The following is an 11,600-nucleotide window of genomic DNA, read 5'->3' as shown; positions in this document are numbered from 1 at the left end:
ACGGCCCATAAGAAAAAAGTCCGTGTTAACATGGTGTGTCCATTGAAGGTTGACAAGCCAGTAGCGGAAAACAGGCAATATGCCAAGCCTGAACAGAGAAAAGAGTTACAGGATATGACAGCAGATCCAGAAAAGAAAGCAGCTTTTGCGATGCTTATATGCAGGTCTGTTTGTCCACCTAAAACTAGTTAACATCTCAATACCTCACTTAAGATCGGGCAGGCCAATGGAACCATCACGTTAGGCCGGGTGGTTAAGATTATAGAGTAAGAGTGCACCGTAACCACAAGTGGACCGGAGAAGATTGAATCAATCTGCTCTTTTAACTTAATGGATGTAGGGAAAGAATAGTTTGCAATATCTGCGATATTACGTTAATGATAAGCTAGAAGTAATGACAAACATACACATTGAATATTGTTTCGCCTAAAATATAAAATGGAGTTAAATCATGTAGCTTAGGTATCGTGTGGTGCAGCTGCGATGTCACTGTTGCATAAAGAAGGGCAGGTTTGTGCCGTCGCTGCTGCATGTATTTTAAACGGTGTGGCGTTGGGCATGTGGTAGGGCATTCTATAGTTTAAGTAGGGTATATTGTTTTCTCCATATTTTGTTTGTTAGTACCAATGATTGTTATTTGTCATTGCTTCATACAGCATACAAGATGTGGCTAATGCAATGCTGATGTGTATTGAAGAGGATCACAACGGCAAGACAGCACTGGTGTTCTCCGAAACATATCCTATAGTTGATGATGCCCACCAACAATTCCGCAAAGAAGTACTCAAAATGGATGATGATCATTTTCAGAAGATCATGGGGACCATAAGCGCTGTTCAAACCACAGGAGTATGAGATGTGTCTCTCATTAGAAATTACAATAACCATGTGAACAATTCGTTAGCAACAATATTTATATATAGGCCCTATTTGGCCTGACCAGATGCATTGAGTTATTGTGGAACATTTTCTGTATTGAACGAAATATATAAAGAACTAAAGATTTACCAAAATTCTGTATGTATATGCGTCCCCTCACTCCTCCGCACCGCAACCTTCATCTGCACCAATATAGTATCATGGTGGCCAGTTCCACTTCCCTGCTCGACAAAAATCTTTGGACAAAATTGACCAAACATTTGCGATTGCATCTTTCCTTTGGGCTGTTTAAATCCCTACACACTGAGAAAATCCGTGTATGTTAAAAAGTCATGTAAAACAAAATATTGTAATTATTGCATAATAAAATAAATTCTGTCAACAACTGTTACCAAATGAATTAAAGTTTTAACTTCAACACTACACTATTTTTCGCTCACCTGGAACGTTTTCACTAGTCCGACTAGCGTCTTCAGCAGATGGTGATGCTGTGTTGATATCTTGTCTACAATCGGGATATCTCTCACTGATGACGTCATAGGATTTTACGATGTAGCGCCCCCCCTGGGCATCCGCAGGTTATCCCAAACAGGATCTATTCTAGTCCTTGGTCACGATTTAGTCTCGGTTTTTGAGTCCTTATCTGTATGGCTTCAAGAACTCTCCGGGAAAATTCTTTTTGCTCCCGTTCAAGCACCTTGACGTTTTCCCAATCAATCTGGTGACCTTTCTAAGATTTCACTAAGCCTTTTCTCAAGCTTCCTGGCAGACTCGCCGATGTAACTCGCGTCACAATCAGCACAGTCGATTTGATATACAATCCTAGACTGTTTAAAGGGTTCTGTCTTGTCTTTAGGGGCTACAAGCGCACTACTCAGTGTATTTTGACGTTTGAAGGTGGTTGAAACTCCCGCAGTCCTGAACGCTCTGCGTAGCATCTCAGAAAGACCTTCTATGTAAGGTATATAGGGTGACAAATCCTTTGTTAGCTGTTTCAGTGTCTCGGTTCGGAGAAGAACTGTCTTTTTCTTTGGGCTGACCGCGAAAGAAAGTCCAGTCTTGGTAACGGCAGTTCTTCAGCGCGTTCTTCACATGAGCTATCTCCTCTGCTTTATCTGCCGGGTCTGTGACGACGGTTTCCTCACGGTGGAGTAGCGTTCTAACAACACTGAGCTTAAATGCTCCAGTGGATGATGAGAGGAAAAGTTCAAATATTGCTCCGTGTGAGTAGGTTTTCTATAAACCTTGACTTGAACGCTATTCGATTACCCCCATCAATTGCTTAATGACTTAATATGCATGTACAAAAATATTTACACAAATAAGGTCTTATCTTTTGAACAATTTTGATAATTTATTACTTCCCTATCAATAAAAGACCGTTTTCCTAATATAACTGCCATTAACACATCATAAAATGGTTTAAAATGTCCATAAACTTTTAAAATATAGTCCAAATTAACTCGGATTTCTTTTTATTATATGTACAAACACGACAGTGTATTTAAAACTGCATGAAAATGCCACATTAATGTACACATACACTTCAAAAATGTAAATCAAAATATGTTTTTCATCATATTTGGCTATGAGCTCATTAATTATTCATGAGCTAATTTGCATAATATTTACATAATTAATTATCAAACTTGTTTTTCTAAAAGCTTAAAGTCCAAGCTTGCCAATGGTATGCCACTTATTGGCAACGCAATATGATACCTCCTTACCATTCAAATATACCACTTTTGTGGGGTAATAGAATAGGGAAGTTTACCGTCAAGGAAAGGAAAGGAAGTTTACCGTCTTCCTCCCGCGTAAATTTGATGTTAGAATCAATGTTATTGATATGATCGGTAAATTCCTCGATATGCACAGTTTTTATGACCATGAAGGTATCATCCACATATCTCTTCCAAACACGTGGCGGGTGGGGGCAGATGTAAGTGCCTGGCTTTCGAAATATTCCATATACACATTAGCGGAAAGCGGACTGCAAGAATTTCCCATGGCACATCCATAGCGCTGAAGATAAAAGGTCTCACGAAACACGCAATACGAAGTGTCAAGACAAAAGCGTAGACAGTCAAGTACCCAGCAAACACAAAAACGTTTTTAAAACGTTTTAAATAAGTTATATGTTGGGTTTTGGTTTAGGTAAAAACGTTTTAATAACATTAAAATGTCGGGTTATATAAAGGTCATGAAATCGTTTTAAAACGTTTTGTATGAAAACACACTACAACAATAATTTTAAAATGTTTTCGAAATGTCATTGTAAACTATTTTTGCAAACATGTTTGCCCAAATGTTTTGTCAACACTTAAATAACATTATGTTAAAATATTTGCACCCAGCAAACACAGAAATGTTCTTAAAATGTTTTTTACAAAACTTTTTAATAACATTTAAATGTCGTGTTATATAAAGGTCGCGAAAACATTTTAAAAACGTTATTGTAAATATTTTTCAGACACAAACCGCGCAAGTTCGTAAGTGACCGATCCAATGCTGGAAATGATCGATCTAAGCGGGGCACCGGTTTTATGGATTTTAATTAAACCATATAATTTTGATACATCACACACGGTGGGATACATCCTATGACGTCATTCTGTCAATCATATGACGTCATCAGTGAGAGATATCCCAAAAATTACACTGGAATTTCGGTGACTCAAGACAAGCGGTACGTTATTTATGATAAGAAAAGAGGTACCGCTAGAATGTACGTACCTCATTTCTTAACATATATTACAATGAACCACTTGTCTTGAATCACTGAAATTTCAGTGAAGTGATTGGATTCCTTGCCCCTATAATATACATAGCTTTTGTTACCAGTGTGTAGTTATTTTTTGAGAAAAATGCAAAATTAATCACAAAATTGATCATAGGGTGTTAAGCTATCAGTGATTGCAAGCAAGACTAATTATATGATGCCTAGTACAAATCATATAACATCACGTTTATTAATATATATATATAATATTATATTGGATAATATAATTCTGGAAAGGATGAATAATAAATAACAAATTCCTTGGAGTAACAATTGATGAAAATCTAACTTGGAAATTTCATATCAACAACATCTTAAAGAATATATCCAGAGGCGTAATAAAACAACTAAAACAACTACTCACTATATGCTATATACTTTAATACTTCCGTACATAACGGTATCTTACCATGGGAAAGAATCGTAAAAAAATATTTGGATTACAATTACAAGAATTACAATTTGCATTATGGTTACGGTACTTGCGAACTGGAAATACGCACTTTTATGTTTAGTGCTTACAAAATCAGTTACCAAATGCTTTCAATAGTTATTTTGTTGAGCAGAGATATCAATACAGGTATCACACAAGAAACACCGAAGATTACAAGATCTGTCCAACAAAAACAGAGATTGCTAACAAAACAATAGGAACTGCCGCGCCAAGAAAATGGAATTCGATTGATAAATACACCAAAACGGCTAACTGTTTAGGTCAAATTAAAACAAAACTTATGGAAAATTACACTTTGTGCTTCTTAGTTTTCTTTACTTTAATATAAATTTTTTTTATTTTATACTTTTTTCTCCGGTCTCCGCTACTTTTTGGTTTCCTTTCTCCCTCCCCATTTCTCCTCCTTTTTCTGTCTTTTTTGTCGTTGTCCTGTTTCTCTTTATTAAGTTTTTCTCCTCCTTATTCTTCTCTTCTTTGTCTTTCCTTTTCCTTTCTTCGTTTTCCTTCATTAGATCTTGTCGAAGATTGTTGACATATCGAACCGTACTCTTTGTTAATGTTCTGCAAAAATAGTCGCAATTCTCTTTCAACTTAAGTATCCAATTACGTTGGCTGACATTAGCATCTGAATAATTTACACATTTTTCAAAGGTTTCTTGCTTCAATACACGGAATGTTTCTAAGTCTTCAAAGAATTTTGGACCTTCGTTATAAATTCTGTTCCACAAAGTTCGGTTAAAATGTTCATACAACATGACGTCAGCAGTATTCCAATTTTTGATTTGCGTCGAAAGATTTCTTGAAATCTCAGTTTTAAATTTATTACTGCGAACATTTGATGGTAAATATAAAATGTCGGTAAAATTTAAACACATGATGTTTTTCAACAGAATAAGAGATTCATCTATATATTCAGTGATGAGAATCAAATCAAATTCCTCTTCAAGTTGTTGAATTTTATGTTTAATCGCAGTGCGATTTTCATAGAAAACAGGGTGTAATCCCAAGTCAAAGATTTGCCCATTCCATAAAGTGAAATTACCATACTTAATATTCTTGAGATAATGTTTTGGATTGGAAAAGAAGAGCTGTAAGGATTCAGTTGTTGGATATGGCTGGTTACAAATTTGTTCACTCACACGAAAATATCCAAAGCTTGATTCAAACTGTGTTACTGGATCTCGAAGTGTTGCAAAGTAAAGTGCGTTTGGGACCACAGTCTTCATTTCCAGACGGTTGTATCTGGCATGGTTGATTAACATCTGAAACTTCTTAGGTTTATAGTCAAAGACCATATTCCGTTGAAAAAGTTTATAGTAATCAAAATAATGTTCCTTTCGTGGTAAGGCGAGAGTTTTATTCGTCGATATTCCATATCGGAGTAGTATTTGGTTCAATAATGAACTCGCAGCCTTGTGTACTTTAATATACACAAAATTTCTTCCACATTTACCCGCAAGTGGTGATTTTGCAAAACTCGTCTTCTCTATTATCCTGTGCAAAAGATATAAAGCAGAAGTAGAAATATTACTGGAAGGAAAATGTTCAGAGCGTTGAAAGCTGTACAAAACATGTTTAACGTATAATTGCAATTATATTACGACCAAGGCTAATGAAAGTCGATTCCCAGTTTCTCGTCAACCGATCCGGTTGCGAATAATTGCCTGTCAAATAATTGTTCATGTTTTAGAGAAAGAAAAACTATTTGAAATGATATAACTCATACAAAAGATTCTTATCATTTGATTGGTCAATTAATATTGAATATTTTTGCTATTTATAGAAAAAAACTATTGTACTCCGCGCCCGTGCAATAGTTCATTTTCCATTGCACTGGCGCGCAGCTACCATGGCAACGCTGATAGACGCGGGCTTATATCACGAACGGTGACCCGACTCGCCAATTATAGGTGCAGGTGTCGCTTCGAAAATAAATACAGTTTGTAATATTTTGGTAATTTATTTTGTTTTCCGGTGATTTATAAAATTAAGTGAAAGATAAAGGATTTTATATGAGTTATATAAAACAAATATTGAATGTTTTCATTCGTTCAGTTGTTGTAGAGTCAAGTATGCGGTATACTGGATTTTGCCATTTTTTGGCCGCCATCTTGATTATCAAAATCTGAAAATGACAACACATTTCCTTCTACTTTTGAGAAAATTAGTTATAATTAAATTCAGTCAGATTTTCGAGGGTTTACATCCGACTGCTATTTTCTTTTTATCGTGATGACCCGACCGTCCGTAGCACAACCCCACATTGTTGGTAATATTGTCCATTCGAGTACTCGTAAAATGCTAATAAACATCTCAGAAAAAGTAATTAACTCCCTTAAATAATGACCATTGTTCACAAACGGGAGATTGTATTACAAATTTGTAAAATGCGTTGGAAGCAGAATTTATTTCTGCGCATTTTGACATCTCATTTGATACGATAGCCAAGAAAACAATAAAACACCAGTCAATTGAATGTACTGAGGTCCAGATTTGAAAGTTGCACTTAACAACAATACAAAGACACTCAGATATCATTACATACATTGACATTTTCAGTTTTAAACTCACGTGATTTAATGGTTTTTACAGATTTGTAATACAATATCCTGTTTAATAAAAAATAGCCATTATTTAAGGGGGTTAGTAACTTGTTTTGAGATGTTTATTTTTTATTTTTCATTCATTCATTTTCATTTTTTTTTTCATTTTCATTCATTCATTTCATTTTATTTTTTTATTTTTTCATCCTTATCACAAGTCAAATAAATTTGGCAGCCTAGCCATATTGGGATCCATTTAACATTGGTATATAGTTTTTAAATTAATTTCAAACAATACCTTGTCAATGGTATGCCTGTGATTATTATGAGGTTCATATACTTCCAAAGAAAACCAATTCTTTTTCATGTTTCAATGGTAAAAATGGTGGCCACATGAAATTTAAAATGACGGCCAATAATGACAAAACTGGAATGGTTCTCACATAAACTAAACAGATACAGACCAATCACCAACATCCAAAGTCCCAGCATCAGCGTTAATGGGCCAATCGTTCACGCACGTACATACCGCGTATTTTTAGGTCTGTGTTCGCGTCAACGCGAAGAAACACAACACACTGAATATCTCGTAACGTGAAGGCACGCAACGTTGGCGTGATTTGTTACAGACACGCACAATCGACGGATCGGCCCATGTGAGAATTCTCAGTATACAAAGCACTCGGACTTTACCTGTCTACGGTTCCAAATCCTGATTTTTTAGCATACTTTAAAACAATTTATACCTCATTCAGGGGCGTAACCAGACCTGACCTTCCGGGGGGGGGGCAAGATTGTAAAATTTCCCAATTTCTGAAAAAAAAAAATCGTAGTATTTATGTGCAAGCGGCTTGCCACGAAGCATTAAACGGGTCCAGGGGCCCGCCTTAGGGCCCCTGGTGGGGTCCAGGGGCAAAGCCCCGGCGGGGGTCAAGGGGGCGGAGGCCCCTGAAGCTCCTGTTTTTTGGCATATTAGAAGCTAAAAAATCAGTGTTTCAGAGAACAAATTTCACAATGAAAGTAGTAGGACCCTATAGATCTTCTTCCCTCTTTCTTTCCCTTTTCTCTTCCCCCTTCCCCTTTTCTCTTCTCCCTTCCTTTCTTTCTTCCCTCTTTTTTCTTTTTCTTCTTTCCCCTTTTTCTTCCCTCTTTTTTCTCTTCTTTCCCCTTTCTCTTCCCTCTTTTTCTCTCCTTTTCCCCTTTTCCCCTTCCCAATTTTTTGCTCTTCTTCCCAGTTTTTTGTGCCCGGGGGGACAGCTTGCCCCCCAGCCACCCCCCACTAGTTACGCCACTGACCGCATTTGTAACCAAAATAGCATAATTTCTTCTTCTTATCTTACCCATGTATGGTTCCGGGTATGGTTCCGTTTCGAATTCGGTTGGGAATTGGTTGCCAATCTGTAGGTGGATGATAAAGCAACGCCGAGACGCACGCGTAAATCAAAGCTGTTGACACTAAAATACCGATGAAGATATTTTGCTTCATCTGAAAATGAAAAATATGTACGCATGAAATGTTTTCACTTACGATATAGAAACATTTAAGGAAGTGATTCCAATATTAACAAAATAACGATAACAGTGAAAAATAATTATGTAATATTTAGGAAAAAAAACCAAACGTTCATTCTAACAGTTTGGAAAGTGTTTTAAAGCATCTATATTTCAGTTCATTTGTGACATGTTTATATCGTGTTGCTTATCAATGGACAGCTAAATTCCCTTTACAATGACACCACATTTGAAACAATCACCCTTTTCACGACTGAGTACATGTCTAGTAGTGGGGTCTCAAACAGAATGTGCCAATTCTGCAATTCTGTGCTCAAACAACACTAGTCACTAACCTCAATAGCGAGTGGAAAAACCATACGCAATCACAACAGCCTGGCTCCTCCTCCTCATCATGTTGCTTAATAGCCTTTTCACACGTTGCTATTGGATGGCATTCCATTCTTCAACCAGGATTCGTTGACTGACTCTGGTACGCACAGCACGACCAAGCTGGTCCCACAAGTGTTCAATCGGGTTGAGGTCTGTGCGGATGGCAGGCCGTTCCATTCTAATTCTCTCTACTCCCATATTCTGTAGGTAGTCGTTGACTACCGTGGCTCTGTGGGGGTGAGCGTTGTCATCTTGGAGGATTGCATTAGGTCCCAGATTGCGAAGATTATGGGATTGCAGCTTGCTGCACAGAATTTGGCACATTCGGTTAGAGATCCCACTAATATGCACAAGTCGTGTACTCAGCCGTGAAAAAGTGATTCAAATGTGGTGTCAATAGGGGGATGCATTAGCTGTGTATTGATATGTAACAGGATATGAACATGTCACAATAATCGGAGATATATGTGCTTGGAAAAGGTTCCAAACTTTTGTTGAGGAGTAAACACTGGATCGTGGCCATCAGAAGGACATCATGGTTAAGGTTAGGGTTATGGTTAGAGTTAGGGTTAGAGGAGGTCACGGTTCAGTTGACATGGATAACGACATTTCATTGGTTAAATGCCAAATAATATTATTAGTTACTCCCTGTTTGTTCACGAAATACGGGAAAATATCCACGGTCTGGTGCCGTATTCCATGAAGCCGAATATATTTTTTTGAATGCTTATGAATTATAGTTGTATTCATGGACTACTTCCTTATGATTTCCTTATGATTTATGTGCTAGATTACTACTACATGTACCATGTCGTTAAAAATGAACTCTTACCTTCATTCGCTGTATATCATTATGCATGGTTGTATTTAATAGGTCTATACGTTTCAGTGACCTCTATATAGTGTCTGCGTCAAGTAAGATCAAAGATACGATAAGATACAATGTGAATATTACATAACTGTATAAATTGCAAACAGGTCAAGTTCAGGAATACCGCTCTATTGTACCGCGCCACTGTGACAAGTTCTAAAAACAACAAACTCGGCCAAAGGTCAATAATATTTGGACACATCTGAACAGTCTCTGTGCAACGTCAAAGTTCAAATGTAACCAGAATCTCGTTGCAAAATTCCGCCACTTTTTTCTCAGTCGTCTGGTCTGGTACCGTATTCCATTCAGCCCTTCGCGTTATGAGAAACGGCACATAGATATTTCCCGTATTTAGTGAACAAACAGGAGGTAACTATTAGTTGTCTTGAAATTTTAAGATATACACAACTGCAACAGCTATACCGAATATAGAATTATTATAACTTGCAAGCAAAGATAGAAACCGTACCATATTTTGGAATTTTACCTGCTTAAAAACAATAAATGTATAGCGATAACTATAATAACATTGTGTATACATCGGGGGGGTAGGGGGGTTAAGGGTGGGTTGGATTATTTCCCGGTAAAACGAAGGACCATGATTAGTAAAGACAAAACTTTTTACCCCACCCAGGTGATATGGGAAGCTGTTAGGGGTTGTCACAGTCGTTGTACTGATGAACCCTGCGCCAATTGTAGGCTGCAAACGTGGTTCCGACATATTCTAATGACGGCGGAATAAATGTAAAGCGCTTTGAGGCTGTTTACGGCATTAAGCGCTATATAAATATCTACATTTTTTTATTTATTTTTTTTAAATTTACATAAATGTTTGTTTTATTGCATATCATTAGACGTTTGAATGCAAAGCTATAAGCAAAAGATTAACACAATTCTTCATCCATTTTGGTGCATCTGAACTTTTGTTCTGATTGAATTGTGCAACTTTCACTATTTAAACCCGTTAGCTTCAACTGCACGATAGACAATCGTAGAAACTTGAAACATCGATGCAGTGATATTTATAGAAAGCGTACCATGACATTTATGTGACTAAGAGGGTATACAGTAGTTGAACAAATATTATATTTCCCATGCGAAGACAATCAGATTTAACACAGTCTGTTTATAGGACGAGGTTACGATATTACTACTTACTAAACAAAGATATACAGTTTCTTAAGAATGACTTTTTTCTAGATGCTTATTTTCAATTCTCACAATTTTCCTCATAATACAATGAAAAACAAAAGCAATAGCTTTACAAACCCTAATAAAACAAAGTCAAACATAAGAATAATTAAAAAAGAATAAAAATATATTTCTTTTGTTTTTCATTGTATTCTGAGGAAAATTATGAGAATTGAAAATAAGCATCTAGAAAAAAGGTATTGTTATGTTTGACTTTATTTTATTAGGATTTGTAAATATATTTCTTTTGTTTTTAATTGTATTATGAGGAAAATTATTAGAATTTAAAATAAGCATCTAAAAAAGTCATCCTTATGTTTGACTTTGTTTTATTAGGATATGTAAATATATTTCTTTTGTTTTTCATTGTATTATGAGGAAAATTATGAGAATTGAAAATGAGCATCTAGAAAAAGTTATTCTTATGTTTGACTTTGTTTTATTAGGGTTTGAAAATCTATTTCTTTTGTTTTACATTGTATTATGAGGAAAATTATTAGAATTAAAAATAAGCATCTAGAAAAAAAAAGTCATTCTTATGTTTGACTTTGTTTTATTAGAAATTGTAAATATATTTCTTTTGTTTTTCATTGTACTATGAGGAAAATTATGAGAATTGAAAATAAGCATCTAGAAAAAGTCATGCTTATGTTTGATTTTGTTTTATTAGGATCTGTAAATCCATTTCTTTTGTTTTTCATTGTATTATGAGGAAAATTATGAGAATTGAAAATGAGCATCTAGAAAAAGTTATTCTTATGTTTGACTTTGTTTTATTAGGGTTTGAAAATCTATTTCTTTTGTTTTACATTGTATTATGAGGAAAATTATTAGAATTAAAAATAAACATCTTAGAAAATGTAAATATATTTCTTTTGTTTTTCATTGTACTATGAGGAAAATTATGAGAATTGAAAATAAGCATCTAAAAAAGTCATCCTTATGTTTGACTTTGTTTTATTAGGATATGTAAATATATTTCTTTTGTTTTACATTGTA

At 35.5% G+C, this 11,600-nt stretch overlaps 2 protein-coding genes across 2 annotated transcripts in view; one reads left to right on the top strand and one right to left on the bottom strand.

Annotated features, from left to right (window-relative positions):
• LOC140156286 (uncharacterized) overlaps positions 1-1,168 on the top strand; it is a 2,157-nt gene extending 989 nt beyond the window's left edge. Inside the window, exons 2-3 of the mRNA XM_072179268.1 lie at positions 1-164; positions 657-1,168. The exon at positions 1-164 is cut by the window's left edge and continues 12 nt beyond it. Coding sequence (XP_072035369.1) covers positions 1-164; positions 657-855 — 363 coding nt within the window. The 3' untranslated portion in view covers positions 856-1,168. The remainder of the gene's footprint in view (positions 165-656) is intronic.
• A 2,960-nt stretch (positions 1,169-4,128) lies between these two features.
• On the bottom strand, positions 4,129-9,555 carry LOC140156284 (galactosylceramide sulfotransferase-like). Its single transcript, XM_072179267.1, has 3 exons — positions 9,372-9,555; positions 7,996-8,141; positions 4,129-5,606 (listed from the first exon to the last, which is right to left on the bottom strand). Exons 1-3 carry the CDS (start codon positions 9,396-9,398, stop codon positions 4,448-4,450), a joined length of 1,332 nt encoding a protein of 443 aa, XP_072035368.1. The 5' UTR covers positions 9,399-9,555; the 3' UTR covers positions 4,129-4,447.
• Between the last annotated feature and the right edge of the window lie 2,045 nt (positions 9,556-11,600).

The sequence above is a fragment of the Amphiura filiformis genome, chromosome 7 (genome assembly GCF_039555335.1).
Source record: "Amphiura filiformis chromosome 7, Afil_fr2py, whole genome shotgun sequence".
Taxonomy (NCBI): Eukaryota; Metazoa; Echinodermata; class Ophiuroidea; order Amphilepidida; family Amphiuridae; genus Amphiura; species Amphiura filiformis.
This window is presented reverse-complemented; position numbering and strand designations above follow the sequence as displayed.

What these genes read in the sequence shown, in the direction of transcription:
- LOC140156284 (XM_072179267.1), bottom strand. Translation starts at nt 9,398, where the DNA reads ATGCATAATGATATACAGCGAATGAAG. An exon ending in ATGATATACAGCGAATGAAG is followed by an intron (nt 8,142 to 9,371) that starts GTAAGAGTTCAT and finishes TTTCATTTTCAG; the next exon opens with ATGAAGCAAAATATCTTCAT. An exon ending in ATACCCGGAACCATACATGG is followed by an intron (nt 5,607 to 7,995) that starts GTAAGATAAGAA and finishes TCTTTTGCACAG; the next exon opens with GATAATAGAGAAGACGAGTT.